Here is a 22957-nt window from a genome sequence, read left to right on the forward strand (position 1 = left end):
TCTCCTCATCTCTCTCCTCTCTCTCTTCCACTCCTCTCCTCTCTCCTGTCTCCTCTTTCCTCATCTCTTTTCTCTCCTCAATTCTCTCTCATCCACTCCTGTCCTCATCTCTCTCCTCCTCTCTCTCCTCCGCTCCTCTCCTTTCTCTCCTTTATCTGCTCTCCTTTGCTCTCCTCCTCTCTCTCCTCTCCTCTCTCTCCTCCACTGTCCTCCCGCTTCAGCGGCCAGTAAACTTCAGTCCCTCCGTCTCTGGTCTGACACGCTCGTCTTCTCACCTCTGTCTGCTCCTCTCTCTGACTTTGCTTACTTCTGTGCCCCCCCCCCCCCCCCCGCTCTTCCTCTTTCTGATTCCCACACGTCCTGTCTGTCTTGGTCCTCCTCATCCTCATCCTCAGTGTCTGCTCTATCCATCTTTCTCTCTCTCCCTCATCCTGAGTGTCTGCTCTATCCATCTTTCTCTCTCTCTCTCCCTCATCCTCAGTGTCTGCTCTATCCATCTTTCTCTCTCTCCCTCATCCTCAGCATCTGCTCTATCCATCTCTCTCTTTCTCTATCTCTCTCTCCCTCAGCGTCTGCTCTATCCATCTCTTTCTCTCTCTCCCTCATCCTCAGCGTCTGTTCTATCCATCTTTCTCTCTCTCTCTCCCTCATCCTCAGCATCTGCTCTATCCATCTCTTTCTCTCTCTCTCTCCCTCATCCTCAGTGTCTGCTCTATCCTTCTCTTTCTCTTTCTCTTTCTCTTTCTCTTTCTCTTTCTCTTTCTCTTTCTCTTTCTCTTTCTCTTTCTCTTTCTCTTTCTCTCTCTCTCTCTCTCTCTCCCAACTCCCATGTCTCTGTGTGAATGCAGCCAGGGGATTATACAAGCCTGAAATAAAACGCCTCTGTCCTCCCTTTGTTGCGTATAATATTTGTGATAAACAGATTTGTTTTGTTGTGAATGACTTTGCCCTTCCCGTTGTTGATGTTGTTGTTGTTGTTGTTGATGCTCCAGTGCTTATCGATGCTTATCATGTGCTGTCTGAGACGGCAGCTGATTTTCATTTCTCCAAAGTCATTGGCTACTCCTTTACTCTGGGCCTCTGCTGCCGGCACAGGAGAATAACTACCCTGCCAGCGAGAGGGCTTGGCCATTCATTCTTCTGCACAGCTTCACCAAGTCGAGCTGAAATGGGAAAACAAAGAAATGGGGTGATTCAGATGATTGGCTTTATTTGACAGACACAGCTGGGATGAGGGTCTCTGTTGTGTCGTGAGCGATCGATAACACTTCCCCGCTGTGTCCAGCTTCACGTGGTCATGCGTGACTGTCAGCTGTTTAGTAAGCTTATCAAGTTTATGCTCTCTCTTTTTTTCATATTTACCTTTTTTTTTTTGTCATTTCTGCCTTATGTAGCTTTTTTCTCTTTGCTCTTTGGAGAGATAGAAAGAGAAAAAGAGAGAGAGAAAGAGAGAGAGAGAGAGAGAGAGAGAGAGAGAGAGAGAGAGACATATACACACTCATAATAGGTTGCCAGGTGTAGGGCTGTGAGCAGTATGCAGGTTCTGTCTTGCACAATCATTGGAGCACCCTGAGGACGAGCCGTCTCACTAATGAACATGGCAACACACCAACGGGTGGTGTGTGTGTGTGTGTGTGTGTGTGTGTGTGATAGAGAGAGAGGGACAGAGAGAGAGAGAGAAAGAGAAAAAGAAAAAGAGAGCATATAGGATATGGAAATATGAAGAGAGGACAGAGAACTGTAATGAATGAGAGAAGGACAAAGATGAATTTCTTTGCAGTTAATCAGCTTCACGTCCATGTACTGTAGGTCTTACACATTTTTGTGTGCACCATTAGGCTGTTGCGTCCAACAGAAAATGTCGAACAGAAAGTAATTACCTCTACAATTACTGTATGTTGTTCTGCAACCAAGTGGCAGTGAGTTGGGCTGCTCATGAAGACCAGGTGTTCTTCCTTTCAGAATATTCTGGTAGCTTTCAAAGTGAACACAATAAGTCATTTATTTTTTTTCTGCATGGAAAATGTGTGGTTATTTAATTGAATTATGCTGTGACTATGAAAATGGCCACTTTATTTGTAGGGGTTAAGAAGATGCTGCTAATGGCAAGTTTATAAATGTATTCTTTTGATGGCCTGGCTGTATCATTGTGTCTAGTTGCTGGAGGCCTTTTTAAATATCTCTCACTTACTAACTATCTATATCTCCGTCAAACTCAAAGCTGTGCTAAAAATGTTTTTCATGTAGAGATTCAGAACATGTCTCTCCTTTACCAAAATCCTCTGTTCAGTGAGAGGATTTATCATTGACCTCCTAGACAGTTTTACCCTGCCTATGAGAAGCCAGCTATATTTATACATCTGGCAGGAATCTTTTACCCCATTCCCTGCCTTTGATTTTCTATTCCTTGGGGTTTGATGATTACTTATGCAGCAAAAATATTGTCAGTGCTGGTTTGCAAAGCTAGGGGTCTCTGAATAGCACACCATAAGCCACTGACATGACTGATTTGATACAATTCTCATGCTTATTTGATTTTCCAATACATTTGGAAATGGACTGGTATATTTGGGTTCAGGCTCGCTGTGTTGTGCATGTAGCGGGGGGCCCGGGCCTGAGTGTTTTTGAAGCATCTGTTTTCTCAAATTGAGATGGTATCAGAGCAACCTTGAGCCGATCAAGACAACACAATCTAATTTACAACGAGCCGTTCTAATGTTTAAGGTTTCACAACTCCACAACTGACTGACAATCACATCCTATAGCTTAACATACTATAACTCACACAGGAGTATTTGCCCCTCCTCAAAGATAACCTTGTAATGGAATGGAAGGGCACCAGAATTTTGCCTGGGACCTGTCCCAGCTTCAGCTGATATTTTAGAAGAAATGACTCTATCAGCATACTGTGATGGGAATAATTATTCATTACCACAGTCAAATTGGCAAATATACCTTTAATGTATTTCACCCCGATGGCAGGCTGATAAACTATTCCGTGCGTGTCTGTAGCTGATCACTTTCTGATAGTACAGGCTCATCCATATCACTGTGTCCGCATAAAGGTCAGTGTCAAACACATCCCCTTTACACAGAGTCAGCAGGCTGGCTGCATGATAAGTCCCCATTCTTGGCCGTCTCCCAAGACTGCTGCGTTCCTTTCACTGCGGCTCATTCCTTTGAAACCTCTATTCTGCGAGAGAACACAGAGATCAAATAAGAAATGTGTGAGCTGTAAAGGTGATAGCTGATGTTTCAGGGCTGTGTTTTGTTCCTACGACAAGCAATGCAGGAACTTGGCAGTGTTATCGCACAAATTCACCTTCATGTTCTGAGAGAAAATAAGGGAATTTCTTCAGCATCTGTTGTGTTTGAGAAGTCACACTAATGGGCCCAGAAAATCATATCAAAAGAGATTGCATTAGTGTGAGCTACAACTTAGCCTGTTAAGTTTTAATTGTCAGGGCCGGAGTCGACACAGCACGCTGGCAAATTAAGCATAGCAAACACAATAGGGGACCACTGCTATTATTCCATCTGTGTTCAAATTAAATATACCCCAATCAAATTATGTTTTCATACTATATCCATTGAGAGCTGAGTAGAGATGCACTTAACTGAGGCTGAAGGTCCATCAGAGCTTGTTTGTGATGTGAAGTCTGGTTATGGACGTCTTGATGCCTGTTCCTACCCCTATGGTACCTACAGGAACACTGTGCGAATACACCACTCTGTCTGGCACCCGGCTATCTAGTGTTTGTAATTGTCTGTATTTTTTATGAAGCTACCTTGGGTGTCTTGAAAGGCGCTTTGTTAATAACATTTATTATTATTATTATTATTATTATTATTATTATTATTATTATTATTATTATTATTGTTGTTGTTATTATATTGGCTTCAATGATATGGGAGTTGTTTAAACATGGCTAATAAGATATGAAATCTCTCTGTTCTGTTTCAGAATAAAGAATGGCTCTGTCTGACCTGTCAAACTCAGAGAGCCATGTCCGGAGCCTTGGGAGAACCTCCAGCCACTGTCCCTCAGCCAATGGGATCCCCAGGGCCCCCAGGCCCAACCAATCAGCAGCAAAGAGGCCCCGGTCAACAAGCAGGAATAAGGCCCACAGGCCCACAACAGCACAAACCCCCTGGCGCCCAAGTAAGTGGATCTCACCCACCGGCAAGGCAGGTGACTCCTCAGAGTAAAGCCCCGGCCCAGCAACAACCCAGCAAAGCTGCACCTGCTCACCCGTCACCCAAGGGTCCTGACACCCGAAAGCAGCAGCAACCTGGTATAAAACCGAAAGTAGAGAAAGAAGGGGTTAAAGCTTCTCCTAAGAAGGGAACTGCAGAGGTCACCAGCATAGTGAGAGAACAAAAGAAACCCAGTGACATGCAGAAGTCTAAACACCATGAAGTGAGTGACTCCTTGTGTCCTGACTGCATGGTCTGCATGGTCATCTTCGGTGTCAGTGGGATACATCCGCAAAGCATGTTGCTGTCGTGATTAATCAATAGACGTGACAAACATATACCAGGATCATCGGTTCAGTTCATGATCATCAATTCTGTCATCCCCAAATGCAGTCACATACTGTACATCCGCCTAACCTACTTGTTAAGCATGGTTATTGTACTCCCATCAACTCATCCATTCATATATTAGAATCAATGTGGTCAACTCTCATCCCTTCATATATTAGAATCAACCAGACCCCTAAAATCATTGCTGTCTTGTAAAGGTTGGTAAGCCTTACATAATCATATAACCCATACATATCCATCAAATATTGTGCATGCTGTTGTATACATTGTGTACAATGTTTGTACTGTTGTACTGTTGTACTGAAAATTGTTTCCCTGTTTTGAATGTTGGCCAATGAAATAGCTGAGACAGTTCTAAGATGGCTTTTCTTTTCTCTCTCAATACAGGACTCAAACAAATCTAGTACGCAGAGCCTGAGTGATACAGGTTACTCATCGGATGGCATCTCTAGCTCCCATAGTGAGATCACAGGACTGATCCAAGAGGAAGGGGTGAAACTGAATGAGAGGGGGCAACCCATCCAGCAGAGAAGCCCCCCAAGCCCCTCGGAACTCACCAAGCTAGAGAGCTCCATGAGGCCCCTGTTAGAGTCCAAAATGACCCCAGAGCAGAAGGCACAGGAAGCGCTGGAACAACAGAGACCTGGCTCCCTAACCATATCAAAGGAGCAGCAGCGCTACGACTCTGACGAAGCTCGCGAGGCATCCTCAGACGAACTGAGCTGCAAACTTCGTCACGACTATGTAGAGGACAGCAGTGAGAGCGGACTCTCGCCACTGCCGGCCCGGCAGAAGAAATCACAGAAAGACATGACTGACGAGGAGTTCATGAGGAGACAAATCATGGAAATGAGCGCAGACGAAGAGGAGACAGGGGAAGGCGAAGGCTACGGTCAACAGAAAACGAAAAAGACTCAGAAGCAAAGTGGAGACACGGCAAAAGACAAACGACGACTCACTCAACACTCTAGCAGCTTTGAAGAGGACCCCAAAGGTGGTGAGGGTGCCTATGGGGAAGGCGGAGATGGCGTCATGGCTGGCGGCCTAAGACGCTTCAAGACCATCGAGCTGAACAATACCAACAGCTACAACCGCGACATTGAGCTCAACACAGAACACGACCTCAGGGAGCCGGAACTTGAGATGGAAAGCCTGACAGGATCCCCTGAGGAGCGGTCAAGAGGGGAATACTCCTCAACTCTGCCGGCCACGACTCCCAGCTACACCTCAGGCACATCTCCGACATCTGTATCTTCCATGGAGGATGACAGTGATAGCAGTCCGAGCCGAAGGCAAAGGTTAGAAGAGGCCAAACAGCAGAGGAAAGCACGGCATCGCTCCCATGGTCCACTTTTACCCACCATTGAGGACTCATCTGAGGAGGACGAACTGAGGGAAGAGGAAGAACTCCTTAGGGAGCAAGAGAAAATGAGGGACTTGGAGCAGCAGAGAATTCGCAGCACTGCTAGGAAAACCAAACGCGACAAAGAAGAGCTCCGAGCACAGAGACGGAGAGAGAGGTCCAAGACGCCCCCTAGTAATCTGTCTCCTATCGAGGATGCTTCCCCAACAGAAGAGTTGAGGCAAGCAGCTGAGATGGAGGAACTTCACAGGTCATCCTGCTCCGAATACTCACCCTCCATGGATTCAGAGGCAGAGGGTTTTGAGGTTGGGGGTACAAAGATATACAAGTCTGGCAACTTGCCCACATTTATGTCTCTCTACTCTCCCACAGAAGCACCCTCCGCAACATCGCCGTCTGCAGCAGATAAATCACTGAAAAGTGCTGAGGAGGTTTATGAGGAAATGATGAGGAAGGCAGAAATGATGCAGAAACAACAACATATGCAGCCAGGAAGGCAAGGTCAACAACCAGCAGGCCAGCCACCTAGTAATGTTCAGAGACAGCAGCAAGGATCCCCTCAGTTAGGCAGAGACAAACAACATCTAGATACCGAAGCAACAGTTTTGACACCAGGCTCAAGTCCGACCCAGATCTCAGCCCCGGTGTCACTGCGTGACCCAAGTGGTGCTGGGCGAGGTTCCCCAGGAGTTCATGCAGCTCAGCAGTATGCTGGCCAGCAGCCCAGAGGTGCCCCATCAACTGGTGCCCCTGCAACAGGTCCTCAGGGCAATGTTCGACAACCAGGGGTTGTTGCTGGTGTGACGGGTAGAATAGCGGGGATGACACAGGCCTATGCTGGTCAGAGAGACCCCAGAACTCCTAGTCAGGGTCCACCTCAAGCCCAAGCGCCTGATGCGGGTGCATCCACTCTGTCATCAAAGATGTTTTCGTATTTTAAAGGTCCCAGTCCCACAACTTCCCCTGCTGCTTCACCTATACAGAGTCCCACTCGTTCTCCTGCGCCCACTCCACATGCTGGTCCTGCCGCCACAGCACCACCACCACAGGGGTCCCATATACCACAACGAAGTGGAGCTCCACGCCTCTCAAGGCAACAATCCTCGCAGGATTCACCAGTCAGGACTCCTGAACCCACCAGCCCAGCGAGACCAATGACGGTTAACTCCTCTACCTCTCCTCTGTCCTCACCAACAAAGCGTCAGCTGCCAACAGTTCCACCACAGGCTCCAGCATCAACTTCTCCAACAGCCCCCTCATCCCCACAGTCCCACCCTACTTACCACTCTCAATCTGGTTTACAAAGAGCCCAAACTGCAGAAAGAGTTAATGTTGGTATGAGCACAGTAACCACTACAACTTCTTATAGCCGTGGCTCTATGCCTACGGAAAGCATATCACTTTGTCGAATCTCAACTGTTCCAGGGACATCACGGGTGGTGGAACAGAGTCAAATGTCAACAGGTAGTAATGTGGTCGACCTAAGAACTCCCATGAAGCCTACTCCAATCATCATGACAGATCAGGGCATGGATCTAACATCCCTGGCAACAGATACAAGAAGATATTCCTTTGGCTCAGAGAACCCCCCCACTCGCCTCACTGCAGTTCAGCCTTTAATAATGAATCTGAATTCACAGGAGCAAACTCATGTAACAGCAACAACCCCAACTACAGTAAGTGTGACAGTTGCAGCTTCCATGTTCATATCTCAGCCAAAGCAACCTGTGGTATATGGAGACCCCCTTCAGAATCGTGTGGACTTCGGGCAAGGGGTTGTAGCTCCTGTTTGTCTGACTCAGACCAAACCACAAATGCCTGACCCAGCCATCCCGAAAATTGATGCCTGTTTGGAAGACTTAGGCATCCAACAACAAGAGTTACAAAGGCAGCAACAGAAACTACTACAGCAACAGCAGCTCCTGGAACAGCAGCTCCAGCAACATCAGCATACAACATCATTTGCTCGTTACAACTTGGCAAACCAAGTTCAGCCAATATTATTAAAGAAAGACCTGATGGTGAACCAGACTACCAGTGGAAATGTGGTGACTGTCAGTGCCATCCCCAGAGTGTCTCCTCTTCCTCCACAGCCTTCTCCTGGGTCTTCTGGTTCTGCTGCTGCCTCTCCAACACTTCCACATGATATTTATGGAGGTGTGGCTTTGGAACTGAAAAACAAGCCAACTGTTGTGAATCTCTCAACAGGCAAGGCCCATGTTATGATGGTGCAACTTGATGAAAGTAATGCTTCCCAAGGATCTACAGTGACGCAACTTGTGAAACAGGAAGAACCTCCTCCACCACCACCAGCACCTGAAGTTCTTGATCTCACGGGATCACAAATAAAATCAGAAAACCAGATTGCTTGCTGTGATGTTGTCTATAAGCTGCCATTTGCTGGAGGTTGCTCAGGCTCTTTGATTCAGAGGCCCAAGGTAGGAACCCCAGACCAGAATCCTACAGGTGAACTCTCTCAAACACCCCACCCAGTTCCTTCTCAACACCCAGGTCCTGGACAGCAGTCTCAGCAAGGGAAAGATGCCTTCCAGCCAGCGGCTATGCATGGGCCAACCAGTGAACAGCAGAAACAATACAATACTTTGCCCGCTCCTGGGCGCCTTCAGCCATCAATGTCAGACACTAACTTGGCAGATGCAGGACTTCAGTACTATCAAAGAGCTGATCCAGGCGATCTTGCTGTAGATTTGTCTGCTATGAAGCAGGCTTATGAACAGGCATATCTGGGGATTGGAGCACAGTATGGGTCCTACACAGACCTGAGGCACCAAGGAGATGTTGCTGGCCCACCCTTACCCCTTAGACGGTATGGGTCCATGTCCAATATCAATGCAGACTATGGTGGCTACTCTTCTCGTGACATGGCAGGCTTTCAAGAATCCAATCTAGCACAGTACAGTGCTACCACTGCCAGGGAGATCGGTAGGATGTGTGCTGCTCTTAATTCCATGGATCAGTTTGGTGGCCGTTATGCCAATCCTGAACTTCTCCAGTATGCTGCTAGAACAGGAGGAGGCCCAATGGGTAGACTCAATCTTCAACAAGGTTTGGCATCTATCAGAGCCAACCTGTTGTATGGTCTTGATGGTAGGCCCACTGTCCAAGGACAAACACTTACCAACCTTATCAATGCCAGACAAGCAAGCCTAAGGGCACTGTATCCAACCGCCATGAGGGGCCCTGATGGCATGACATATTCCACTATCAATACCCCCATAGCCTCCACGTTGCCAATCACTACCCAGCCTTCCTCTGTTATACGACCACCCATGGTACAAGGAGTGTATAGACCATATCCTCCAAGCAATGTGACTGCTGTACCCTTGGCTAGCCTCACCAGGTTGCCTCAAGTGACTCCAAGGATGCCTCTGTCTTCACAAGGTCCTTATAGATATCCAACTCCAACTCCAAATCGTTACCCAACAACGATCCCTCCTGTAAGCATCCCAGGGCCAAGCACACCCACTCAAGAAGCACCCATGTACCTTGGAAAGCCTTCAGTGGCTGGCCCTGTCAATACTGCCTCTACAGGTCCAGCTACCCAACCTGTCACACATTTGACATACACCAGTGGAATGTCAGCTCAATCTGTTGTACCACCTGCCCACCAATTGGTTCCCCCACCTCATTTCCCCTCGGAGGTTCCTCCAGCACAACCTCAAGTTCAATCTCAAGGGTCTCAGCAAATACCATCACAAGTCCAATCTCAAATGGTTACTCAGATGCAAGGTCAAGATCTCTCCCAGAGTCAGCAAACACAGGCATTAGGTCAGACTCAGCCACAAACGATCTCTCGAGCTTTGCCAGATACAGCGTCAGACACAACTATAACAACTAGCGGTAATGATGAGAAAGACAAGGAAGATGACCGTATGAAGCAGCAACAAGACCAAATGTTGAATCTCGAGAGAGAGCGCATTGAGCTGGAGAAGCTTAGACAGCTGCGGTTGCAAGAAGAGCTGGAGAGGGATCGTCTTGAGCTTCAGCGTCACAGAGAGAAAGAGCAACTGATTGTGCAACGGGAAATCCAGGAACTTCAAAGCCTGAAGCACCATGTCCTACAGCAGCAACAAGTGGAGAGGGAAACTCAGCTGGTCATGCAAAGGGAACAACTGGCCCAACAGCGATTCCAGTTGGACCAGATCCAGACTCTGCAGCAGCAACTACAGCAGCAACTGGAGGAACAGAAAAGACAGAAAACCGTAGCAGTAGAGGCAGCCGCAGCTGCAGCAGCAGCTGAAGCCGCTGCAGCATCTGCTGCTGCTGCAGCTGCAGCCACCACTGCTCAAGGAGCCATACAGGGCGTTATGGTTGGTGGACAGTTTTGGCAGCCCTACGTGGAGGGCCAGTCAGTGCAGGCTGTGATGGCCTCAAGGTCTATTCCAAGCTCTGCCTCCGAGATGTCCCTCAAGAACAGTGAGGATGTTGGGGATGGAAAGGTGATGAGGAAGCAGAATTCCATGCCACGACTGAGGGACGGCTCGGAGGAGGAGCCTGTTAGGAGGATCGCTGACTGCTGTGTTCAGACAGATGACGAGGACGCCGAGGACAGGTACATGTCGAGGCGTAGGAGGACCAGGCGCAATGTGGACTGTAGCGTTCAGACAGACGAGGAGGACCAGGGAGAGATGGAGCAACCTGTCCGACGCAGGAGATCACGGATTACCAAGCACTCTGACTCCAGCACTGAAAACAAGGGCGACGCCACATCTAGAGTCACCTCGAGCATTGCCATCCAAACGTCCAATGACTCCTCATGCCAGACTGAACCAGACCAGCTGGGAAGAGTCTCACCTGCAATTCACATAACTATGGCAGAGACGTCAAAGGTAGAGCTTTTACACTACATCTCTGCCCCAGAGAGGACTCAGAAAGGAGAAAGCCTGGCCTGCCAAACTGATCCTGAAGCCCAGTCCCAGGGTGTGGTAGCGCCACAGCTAAGTGTTCCCACTACTGTCAGTCCATACACTACTAGTCTGCAAATGGTTGGTTCCACCCAATCGAAATTTGAAAGAAGGAAACCAGATCCACTGGACATTGGCTACCAGCAGCAAACCCAACAGCAGAACGAGTCTCCTTCCCGCCAACCCCCCAAGTCCCCGCAGGTGCTGTACTCCCCTGTGTCCCCGCTGTCTCCACATCGCATGCTGGAGACCACCTTTGCCTCCAGCGAGAAGCTCAATAAGGCCCACGTGACGCCGCAGCAGAAAGCCTTCACTGCTGAGTCTCCTCAGAAGCACCAGTCTCTCCCGAGGCCCATAAAGAGCGTGCAGCGCTCCATGTCTGACCCCAAGCCCCTCAGCCCCACGTCAGAAGACCCTTCCAAGACCAGGTTCTCCATGTACTCAAATCAAACTCTCCCCAGCAACCAGGTGAGCGACCGTTATTAACCATATCTATTAGCTTTTCAACATTATGTAACATCATTGCATTTGCTTATTACAGTATGTGTATCCTTAACACATTGAGAAAGATAAATCTTATCAATTAGTTTTTCAACATTAAATAATATCATTGCATGCATTTACTTATTACAGTATGTGTATCCTTAACACATTGAGAAAGATAAATCTTATCTATTAGTTTTTCAATATTATATAATATCATTGCATTTATTATATTATGTGTATCCTTAACACATTGAGAAAGATGAACCTCTACTAAGGTAGAGATATTTCATCATAAATTAATACAAATCAGAGGCCCTTAAGTGAATGGTATTTGAAAGGAAAATTAATTTAGCATCCACACACCACATACCATCTTACACGGGATGGCAGCTATTTTGCTCAGCATTTCAGTTGCTGTTTCATTTATTCTGCCCTCCAGTGCAGTATATTCCCACTTCTTCTGAAGTGCTTTAATTCTCAGCAATTCATTTATCACACTTCCATGGGATTTTTTTTCATTATGTTTTACATTTTTCTTCACATTCCCATTCTGTTTTATCTGACACTCACGCACGCACACATGCGCGCACACACACACACACACACATACACACACACACACGCCATGTGCTTCTCTGGCAAAGCCTCTAACACGGCCAGAGGGAGACACAATGTGTGGGCTTCCTGGTGCTGCCCTGCTGTCTCTGGGCATGTTCAGCAGCTGGTCCGAGTGCACTCTCAGTCTTCAGCAGTCAGTATACTGTCAGAGCCGAGCATGGGAAACACAGAGGCTCATTTACATTAGCCATGGTCATGGAGGGAGAAAAGGAGATTTTTGTACAGCTATTTTTCACTAGTCGTCAGTGACAGTCACTGACATTTCTTTGTGGATATTTTCTGCCATGGATCCACACATATCTTGAGTTTAGTAAGTAGCATCAGTGTATTTCTGTATGCATTTGTGTCATGCCGTGCATGTTTACTTGTTTATATTCTTGGCACATATTTAGACATCATTTGGAATGGGGACATTTTGATAAATCAGTCACAGTGAGATCAGCTTGGTTGATGTTAAATTCTGATGGTTTGCTGTAGAGGAAAGGGAGACATTTACATGTACATATCATGAAGTAAGATAGACAGACGTTTGTCTGTCATTAAACTGGTCAGCCTCAATGCTGTTGTGTAGACAGTGGACAGATAGCAAATGTTCTACCAATCTTTGTTGCTAATTTGTAACTTTTAAATTCAATGGAAATGATATTGGAAGAGTATTGAAAAAGTTACTGCCAGTGTTCAGGACTTAGTGTTCAGAAATAAGATGTCAAAGTTTGATGCAGCTTTTTGAGGAATCACAGTTGCACTTTGTGCAGTAGTTATGTAATTCAATACATATTGTGTAGCTTTATGATTACTTAACAGTTAACGGTAACATTTTCTATTCCTTTTCATGGGATATGTTGATATAAATTCAGCCCACTAGAGATACCAGCCTTTGTATAGCACACTACAACACACATTATCATTATTAAACTCTATCAAATAATTTATCTTTATCAAATCAATTATCAAACTGTCTTTCCGTTTTCCAGAGCTTGATGTTGATGCTAGTGTGCTAATTTAATAGTCCGCCCTCTCTTGATGTCTGTGTTCTCCAGATGGCCGCCCTGCAGCAGCAGCAGCAGAACTTGCTGATGAGGAAGGTGAAGAGAACTCTTCCCAGCCCTCCCCCAGACGAGTCTCCACTCCCTATAGTCACCCCTGCCATGACCCAGATGTACAGCTCTCCAGGTATGCCACAGAGGGTCCTGCCGAGGCCTGCCCAGGGCGTCACCAAGGCTGGGCTTCTGCACGAGCTGAAGGCCGTGGAACAGGAGTCCTCTAAGCTCCGCAAGCAGCAGGCTGAGCTAGAGGAAGAGGAGAAGGAGATCGACGCTAAGCTGAGGTATTTGGAACTGGGCATCAACCAGCGCAAGGAGACGCGCGTCAAGGAGAGAGAGAGGAGAGATGCCTACTTGCGATCCATGGGAGATCTGCGAGACTACATGACCGACAGTGAGCTCAACAGCCTGCAGCTAAGTAACCTCGCAGCTATGACAGGGGCCTACGAAGGCAACGGACTGCTGACGCGCCCCAGCACCGCACCAATGAACCAGTTCGCCGCCGACCTGAGTGCAGCTTCTCAGTATCCCCCAACGTCCTCCTTTGGGACGTTCCCTTACCCCCAAAGCCAGTCTACAGCCTCACAGCAACCCACTGGGGGATATCACCAGATCGGCTTCCAACCCCCGCAGTACCCAGCAGCTTCACAGCCTCAGCCAGGAACCTTCCAGCCTCATCCACAGCCCTCCACCTACCAGGCCCCAGGATCCTTCCCTTCCCACAGCTATGGTCAGTCCACCTATCAGCCGGACCTGACAAGCCACACAGGTTTCCAACCTCCTCCCGGTTCGTCGCAGACTCTGCCCTACCCAAGCCAAAGCATGTCTTTCCAGCCCACTGCAGATATGCTGACAGTTCACCAAAGGCCACGGCAGACCTCGCTGGCTGACCTTGAGCAGAAGCTACCCACCAACTATGAGGTCATTAGCAATCCTGCGGTTTCTGTGGCCTCCTCTGTTCAGGACACTGGCTTCAGTGGAGCCTATGTGTCCACAACTATGTCCAACACCTATGGGCAGTATAGGACCCCTGAGCAGACCCTGTCTGATCGCATCCCGAGCCCCACATCTGGATACGGAACGGATGGTCTCTACACTACTAACCTGGAACAGAACATCCCCAGAAACTATGTCATGATCGATGATATCAGTGAACTGACAAAAGCTGAGAACATGGGGCCTGCTGTTGACAGTCTTGGGCATCCTACGACTGGCCGTTATGGCAGTGAGAATGGTCCATCCGCACGGGGAAGCGGTTACGTTGAGGAGTATGATGAGTATGGAAGGCCCAAGGCCACCACTGGATACCATCAGCAAGGCGCAGTGGACAGCCTCGGCAGACCGACCACCACTTCAAGTTCCTCCTACTACTACGATGATTATAACAAACACCCTTCCAGTCGTGGGGGATCCCAGAGGCACTCAACCAAGAGTCTGGGCCCTGCTGTGGTGTCCTCCAAGCGCAGCAAGCACAGGAAGCAAGGAATGGAACAAAAAGTGTCCAAGTTTTCACCGATTGAAGAAGCAAGGGATGTGGAGTCTGATCTTGCCTCCTATCCCATGACCACCACGTCTGGTGGTACTGGAACCGGAAGAACCAAAAAGATCCAGGAGGACTCGTATGGTTTTAAAAAGAGCGTGTATGATGATCAGAAATATTACGGCTCCAGCCGAGAGGCCCTGGAAGAGGAGGAGCGCATGTACGGCTCGGGGAGATCCAGGTCTACGGGCTACGGCATGGACAAGATCTCCTCCCGGGACTCGAGTGGCTACAGGAGCAAGTCCTACGAGAGAGACATGATGGAACGCTCCCAGAGGGGTGGAGGCCGAACTGGGCGCAACGCCATGCGCCCCCAAAACTCTGAGGAGGAGAGTCCACTCAGCCCTGTCGGAAAACCAATGGGCATTGGCCGAGGCACGGTCGCGGTCGATCCGCATGATGTAAGGAACCAGTACGGCTCCACTCACTCCTTACCGGATGTGCAGGACCACATGAAGGATATACCAAGGAGCCATGTCTACAAACCAGACGACCCTTACCTTGTAGATGACATGCACTGTGCCGTGTCTGACAGTGAAGGTAACTGGTGCTGAATCACTGCTGCCTCGTCGTATGCATGATTTTTCTTTTCTCGAGAGTGCATGTCTGGAAAACAGCGGGACTCTAGATGTGTTTTTTTTTATTATTATTGTTTGCTGAGGATTTGACGCCCAGTGAATTACACCACTTTTGCCTATATTTGTTTTTGCATGTTGCATGCATGGCTTGGTATGTCTATGATACATTTGCGTTTTTGTACTTTTTGTTCATTTTTGTTCGTGTTTTTTGCCCTGTGTTATGTTCCACTGATGATTTGAAGAGTGTTCTTTTGCGTTGAAAGACTGCATGTGTTGATTTCTGGACATGCCCGTCTGCTGTGGAATCTGCATGGCTTGTGTTTGCATGCTTCTCCGTCCTGATGTTGGCAATTGCCACTGCTTCACATAACAAACTGACCATTCTCTTTGATTTTCCAAAAAAAAAAAGCCTATCATTTGGGTCAGGAAGAGACAGACTGGTTCGAGAAGCCCCGAGAGGCTCGTAGTAGCCGCTCTCGTCATCACGAAGGAGGAGGCCACACTTCTGCGAGCCGCAGGGGCAACGTGAAGCACACCTACCATGACTACGACGAGCCGCCCGAGGAGGACCTGTGGCCTGTGGACGAGTACGGACAGCCACGGCCACCGACGTCCACGTCGTCACGGGAACACCGCCACCACGGCAGCAGCAGTTCCGGAAGGCACTCAACCCGGCATTCCGGAGAGGAACCCCGCTCCTCCCGTTCTTCGCGCTCACACCCTAAGGATCCGTCCGCTCGATCTGGAGAAGGCCGTGGAACGTCTAGCGGCCAGAGGAGAGGTGACTCACGATCTTCCCAGGGCGGCTACCGAGATTCCGAGCACGCCAGAGACCCGGGCCACCACCACAGCAGCTCTGGGGGCCAGAGGGGGCAGCGGCCGCCCGGCTCTTCCCGAAGAGGAGATCCAGACTCCAGGCAGCAGCCGCAGCAGCAGCAGCCGCAGCAGCAGCAGGGTCCTGCGGGACAGCAGCCTCCGCAGCAAGGACAGCAGCAGCAGCAGCAGCAGCCGCAGCAGCGCTCCAGCGCAGGACAGCAGCAGACAGGACGACAGCCATCAGAGCCCGGCCAGCAGACACGTGGTCAGCAGCAGCAACAACAACAACAACAACAACAACAACAGCAGCAACATCATCAACAACCACATCAACAACAGCAACAGCAAGCTGGTCAGCATCACCAGCAGCAACCGACGAGCGCAATGGATGCTCCGAGCGCCACCGCGGCCACTGCAGGCCCCACGGCTGCTCAGCAGCAAGCCAAACCGGGCCCAACTGGACCAACACAAGGACCACCCCAGCCAGCAGGACCAGCCGCAGGCCTGCCACCAGCAGCGGTCAGTCTGCCCCACAATGTATCCCCTTAAAGGAACACGACAATACATTTTTAGAGTATAGGCCTAGACCTACTGTATACTCTTATTTTTTTCCTTCTCTCTCTTTTAAACACAATTATTATACCATATCTCTTGTTACGTCATTGTTTCTGTAATCATTTGTAATGTTTCTGTAGTTGCCATCTACCCCAGAGTGAAATAAGTGGATTCGTACAGTACCCGTTTCTTCTCTGTATGTGGAGTAACTCAGTCTGACACTGTTAGCCTAGCTTAGCATAATTTACTGGCACTGAAATGCAGTGTCTTGTGTGCATTGTTTTACTTACTCGTGGAGTGCGTAAATTTCAACAGAATAGTGTCGTCTCAAATCGAAACACCATCTCCATACTGTTAACGTAGTGGCAAATGCAACGTTTAAATATAACTTTATTGTTGTCCTCCGTTTGATAATGACATGGTAATACTGTGACAAAACAAAGAGTTTCTGTTATAATTTGCTTGAACGTCTGTAAAACGTACTTTCCACTGCTGCTGTTCCAGCTTTCTCAACCACAATTATCACGAGTTTGAAAATGCTCCCTCCCCTTCCGCTATGTATCGAAGTTGACGACAAGAAGGCGAAAAGTGTCCACCATTCCACACTTCACTTTTTGACCATTATGAGTGCACTATCCGGGTAGTGTACTTTGTGTCATTGGAATTTTCAGTGTGAACGCACTAATGCACTCAAATGAGAAGTACAGAAGTACACCATGTGAGACACAGTGTGAGAGTGGGTGGTTCCAGTTAGCCTATAGCTGAAAAGGAAGAACTGGAACAACTCTTATCTAACTCAGGGGTGGATGGCAAATAACTAATTTCCCCCAAAATTGGTTCCTTTAAAACATTTAAATGGTAATAGCTGAGTCATTAAAAAATGCCTCAGAATGAAGAGAGTGTAATTTAGACCAAGTAGATTTAATGAAATCATTTCTCATGCTCTGGGAAACAGGCGAAGCCAGCAGCCGCCGCTACACCTCCCCCTGCGACAGCCATAGGGGCCAAAGCAGCCCCAGGCCAGGCTGCCAAACCGCCTCAGACTCCTGCGACTGGAATTGGTGAGAACTGCTTTTACCTTCCTCTCAGGATTTTCACTCAAATAGTTGGATACGCCATATGATATGCAATAAAATGCCCTTGCACTCTACAATGCTTGTTGTTGACCATCTATCTCTACCACTCTGTTGTACCTCCTTTTTATTTAATTAACAATTAATATTGTTATTGTATCATTTAATATCAATATCAAATGTATTTATTTGATATTGAAAACATTTGAGGATTAAGGACTGGGTCCCCTCAGATGCCACTGTGAGTGAGACAGCATATTGCGTGCATTGTATCTCAGAGGTGTTGTGTGAGACAGCATATTGCGTGCACTGTATCTCAGAGGTGTTGTGCTCTGTCGTTCTGTGAGTGAGACATTGCGTGCACTGTATCTCAGAGGTGTTGTGCTCTGTCGTTCTGTGAGTGAGACAGCATATCGCGTGCACTGTATCTCAGAGGTGTTGTGCTCTGTCGTTCTGTGAGTGAGACAGCATATCGCGTGCACTGTATCTCAGAGGTGTTGTGCTCTGTCGTTCTGTGAGTGAGACAGCATATTGCGTGCACTGTATCTCAGAGGTGTTGTGCTCTGTCGTTCTGTCAGGCTCCAAAGCGGCGCCCAGGCCCGTGGGGATCGGGAGTGCGGCGGCCCCCCCCGGAGGTCAGCCCCCCCCAGCGGAGGGGGACAACGTCCTCACCAAGATCCTGCAGGGAGGGGCAGCAGAGCAGGCGGGAAAACTGGGAGATGGTAATATTCCGAACAAATCAAAACAAATAAAAACAAGCAAGCACACACACACCCAAGCTCTAAGACTGCTGGACGCACTGGATATCAAATGAATAAAAGAAACAAGTCCACTACACCATGAGCTCCTGATAGATGTTTTATGTGATGCTTCGGGCATTAGCCCTTCCTCTGTTTCTTTTATTCAATGTTCAGAACAAACTATAGAGATTGAGAACGTGACGTAAAACGCAACGCATTTTGGGAATAGGTGGCCCAAAATTAAGTTGTTTTACTGACGTGCGGAAACAACGAAGTGCAGTTGTCGAAATGCCGTTTACCTGCTGTGTTATAAAATTCAATAGAGTAACATGAAGCTTATCTTTTATAGTTTTCCAGCGTGGAAAAATAATAGTATACGTCATGTTTCAGAGGTGACAAAAAGGCGAGGAATGGCTTGGATAGCAGCACTAAGGAAGCGCGAGATTATAACTGTTTTTCACACAATTTTTTCACGCTTAGTTTTCATTATTATCATGCCAGATCATAGACCCAGACCCACTAGTTTACATGGGCTGGCATCAGGCGAGCCAAACGTACCCATAATTCTTTCTGTTTTGATGACTTTGGTCACATGTCTTAGCGATCTCTATTAAGAATCACACCATGCTTTAGGGTTTTTTTGCATGCTCGTATACTGATTTACAAAGCTTATTGAATTGTTGATATGTGTTTTTGTTCCATAGAAATGTCTTATTTAATGTATTACATTCTCGTTTGTATGAAACATTGTGATTTACACTTAGTGAGGTTGTTATATACGTCAGTAGTGGTTGGGCAGATGACAAAGAGGACGTGAGACCATCGCAGCAGTTTAATCTCTCCTGTGTTCCTCTCTCTCTGCCTTATTACTCCCATCTCTCTCAGCGGTGTCTGCTCTGGGGAAGAAGTTCACCTCGTTCTGGTGAGCAGCTGAGGGCCAGGTAAGCACTAATGGAATCACAGCCCACATGCAGCCACCGAGAGCATTGCTTATTGTTTACTTGTTTATCTCTTTGGCGATAAGGTTATTGACAGTAATCTTGTTTTTTTGTTTTTTTTCATTTGTAGGGTGACGACAGGGAGAAATACATTCGGATTAGTACTGGAAAAAATGAAATGGAACTGTTTTTATCATTTATCATTTAATATGACATTACTGGAACGGAGGATGCCTAAGAGTTTTTGGTAAGTACACATCAGTTTCTTACATATTTAAGACTGAATCTGTTTTCCCTGCTAAGAGAACCAGGGTGGTGAGATAATTTTGCAGATCCTCTACAGAGCTGTGCATACAGTAGCATAAGAAGTGCCTCCTCAGCATATGAAGTTTTCCGAATATTTAGTAGAGAATATTCCATTGAAGTATTTAGATTAAACTCTGAAGTACTCCAGGAAATATGAGGGAACAAGACATGTAATTACCGTAAATATCTCTGTGCTCCATTTACATTTGATTACCTTTCGGTCCACGGCGTAATGAGACAGCCTGAGGTAAATTGATGACTCATTCGTAGCTCAGTGCCAACATTTTAGCCCTGACATAAGTGCTTTTTGAGTCCTCTGGCTCACCGTCCACACGGGTGTGACCCTGGGGGCAGCTGTGCGGCGTCAGCAGCGTGCTGCATATGGGGCCGTTTGCATTCACTAAACAGCACTCAGGAGAAGTGTGCGGAGCGGCCCGTCTTTGGTGGAGCAGCCAAGCGTTGGACGGCACTAAGCAGGCTCTGAATGCACAGAGACCCACAGAGAGGAGCTGATCAGAGAGGAGGGCTGTCAGGAAAGCCTTTTGCTCTGTGTGCACAAAGGGAGCACTGTATAGCACTGAGTGAGCCCAGACCTATAGGCTATATACTGTACATTCAATGAGTCCAGACCAGCAGAGAAAGCTATATGGAGCTGTGTGAGCTATGCAAGACTTGTGCAGTTGTGATATTTAGGTGTACAGTACTAGGATTGTAAACATCTATGGCACACTTGATACTATTTCATCAGTAGTTTCTATAATCATCCTATCAAACCATTTTGGATCAAAAGCATGGATATAGTCTTGCTTAGAGACGGTTACCATTTTGTAAGGTCGTTTGTTTCCTCCAGGTTTCTTATACACTGTGCATATGCTGTGTTCATGTGCATTATTAGTGCTGTGGCACTCTGCCATGCTGCACCCCTCGCCATCAGGGTCTTGCTTGTGTTACTACACTGTCGTTATTGTATTAATATGTTGTTATATTTCTATATTAGTACATCTTATTGTGTTACGGCTTATTTCGCTATCATGATGTCGTGTTGACTTTGATGACGAGTATAACAAATACCAGCATTGCACACGTCAGGGAAGATTGTCTATGGCTTTTCCTGGTCATGTTAGTAACATGCCTCAAGAAGTCGTGTGTAGACTGAGTCATTGTGTTTCCATGTGCCATTAGCCGTCATGCATACGGCTGCCAGTGGAATTATCATCGCTTGTGTTCACATGACATGACCACCTGACGATGACATCACCATCAGAGTCGGTCAGCGATCGCAGCCGGTCATTCTTTATTGGATCTTTGTAGCTCGTCATGCGGTGATGCATCAGCAGTTAGAATTCGCTCAGAACGCTGAGCCTCCACTGGACAATAATCTAGAACTTGGTTCACCGAGAGTTCACTGTACAGCGTACCTGATCCAGCGTTTCACTTCCTCCTGTCCATACAGGGTGGAAGGTCAAAGGTCAGTGCTCTGATCACATGACCTCTTCTGGCTGGAGGGCTTTACCCTTTCACTCCAGTCGAGAAAGTGGGTTAGCCAGAGAAGGCTATAATTAGCAAGCAGATCAGTGTGCTAACTGAGGCATTTAACATCCTGCCAAGGCCACACTCAGATGGGACTTAGAATATGATGAGTCATGATGGAAAAAAAAACACCTTTAAAGCACAATGCTGTCAGTAGAGCACAATATAGAGGTAGATCAGCGGGGCTTTGGGGGAGTGCAGGAATAGAAAATACGGGACGCATGAAAGGACGGGATTAAATAGAGGTAAATAAGAGAAGCCTTGGGTATGCAGCGGCACAATCAGAACAGATTGAGTTGAAGGCTGAAGAGCGCGGCCCTGTTCTCGGTGTGCGCACGGCCAGAGTGTGACGTGCCGCGATGACTGTGGGTGTCTGTGGGCGCGTGTTTTGGGGCGAGTGTGTGGGGGGGATTCTGGGTGGAGATCGGGAGATAAAACAGCTCAGGCCCTCTTAGGGCAGCAGGGAAGCCTACTCAACCTGGAGGATTATAGCCAATCCCAGCACAGCGCTCTCTGGGCGGGGCCATGGTCGTGAGGTCACCGAGAGGGGTGTGGTCATGGGGACAGCGTGCAGAAGGACGGACGAAGAGAGAATGGAGCTGATTGCTCTGGCGTCGGCATGACAACCCCATCCCAGAGTTGAGGAAAGATACAATATGGGAGCATTTGACCTTGAGTGGAAATGACTATTTGCACTGACATTTAGCAGAGGATACTTTCTGCCATGGAAAGGTTATGTTTCAGAACAAATCTTTCACAATAACATTGTTTTGTTTTTTTTGAAGTTGTGGCATTTTCCTCAAAATTCAAATTTTATCATTAAACCGAAGCTTTGCTTTGTCACTGCACAGCAATTTATATAATTGTGTTGATGCTGCTGGGTGAGTTTTGGTGATGAAATACAATTCTGCCCTCTAGTGTCTGTGAGAGTAACACCACTCTTGCTTATCAAATCAACATGAACGACTTGTAATTGAGAAATATATATTTACATTCATACTAAAAATGGACATTTCTATAGGCTTCTATGTGAGAGTTATGGCTTTAGGGGAGTTACATTGTTGATATTAGTTGATGTAGTTTATGTCAAGAAAAGAAAACGTTGGCACTGTACCGCTTTATAATTATGTTGACCGCAGATTCCATTTCAGAAATTTAAAAAGCGTAAAATATAGTCACTGAGAAAGTTACAACCATCAGGTATTGGTCCAGGGAGACAGGAACTTTCATTATTTATTAATTTTGTTAATATACTACAGGAGTTTTAAGAAGAATCTGCACACTTCAGGTGACATTTCTGTGACATTTTTCTATGTTTTGTTTGCAATGTTAATATTTGTATATGCTCATAATCTACAGTATATCCTGTGGTTAGGAGGCACCAGGATATCTTTAGACTAGCACAAATAGCTGGCTACTAAAATATCAGCTTAAATTTCAGATGTCAAAATATATGCAGTTTCCTCTAAGCAGTCAGTGTTTAAACATCCTGATTGCATCAAATTAAACCAAACAAACTATGTTCAGTGAATCAGTGACGTTTTCTGCACAGGACATTTTAATATCCATTTTAAAGTTTGTGTCTAAGGGTTGTGTCCTTCACGTTTCACATTCTGAGAACTGTATGCTCAGGATTGTCTCTGAATGCGACGTCCTCTCGTAGGCTACAACACTGTGGTACGATGTGGCAGACAACACTCCCTCGCAGTGCGTTCCGTCAGAGCGTTTGTTGAGTTCAATCCGTCGATGGAGAAAAGCACATCTAACACTGTCTGGAGTCTGTTGTTCAGCTGTCGCCGCTCTGCTGAAATGAGCCATTGTCATTCTGTCTGCCACTCACCGGCACTCCCGGCCTGTGAATGATCTTGGGCCGTGTGGAGCTGACCTTTTCTGCCTCT

General features: G+C 47.3%; 1 protein-coding gene across 1 annotated transcript in view; it reads left to right on the forward strand.

The window, feature by feature from the left end:
* bsnb (bassoon (presynaptic cytomatrix protein) b) overlaps window positions 1–22957 on the forward strand; it is a 78774-nt gene that overhangs the window by 54712 nt on the left and 1105 nt on the right. The window contains exons 6-19 of the mRNA XM_062544913.1: window positions 3965–4162; window positions 4936–6412; window positions 6576–6709; window positions 6947–7029; window positions 7281–7737; window positions 7822–7965; window positions 8200–9463; window positions 9740–11304; window positions 12981–15063; window positions 15511–16436; window positions 17428–17533; window positions 18124–18267; window positions 19171–19226; window positions 19354–19470. Coding sequence (XP_062400897.1) covers window positions 3965–4162; window positions 4936–6412; window positions 6576–6709; window positions 6947–7029; window positions 7281–7737; window positions 7822–7965; window positions 8200–9463; window positions 9740–11304; window positions 12981–15063; window positions 15511–16436; window positions 17428–17533; window positions 18124–18267; window positions 19171–19211 — 8622 coding nt within the window. The 3' untranslated portion in view covers window positions 19212–19226; window positions 19354–19470. The remainder of the gene's footprint in view (window positions 1–3964; window positions 4163–4935; window positions 6413–6575; window positions 6710–6946; window positions 7030–7280; window positions 7738–7821; window positions 7966–8199; window positions 9464–9739; window positions 11305–12980; window positions 15064–15510; window positions 16437–17427; window positions 17534–18123; window positions 18268–19170; window positions 19227–19353; window positions 19471–22957) is intronic.

This window comes from Sardina pilchardus, chromosome 9 (assembly GCF_963854185.1).
Source record: "Sardina pilchardus chromosome 9, fSarPil1.1, whole genome shotgun sequence".
Classification (NCBI taxonomy): Eukaryota; Metazoa; Chordata; class Actinopteri; order Clupeiformes; family Clupeidae; genus Sardina; species Sardina pilchardus.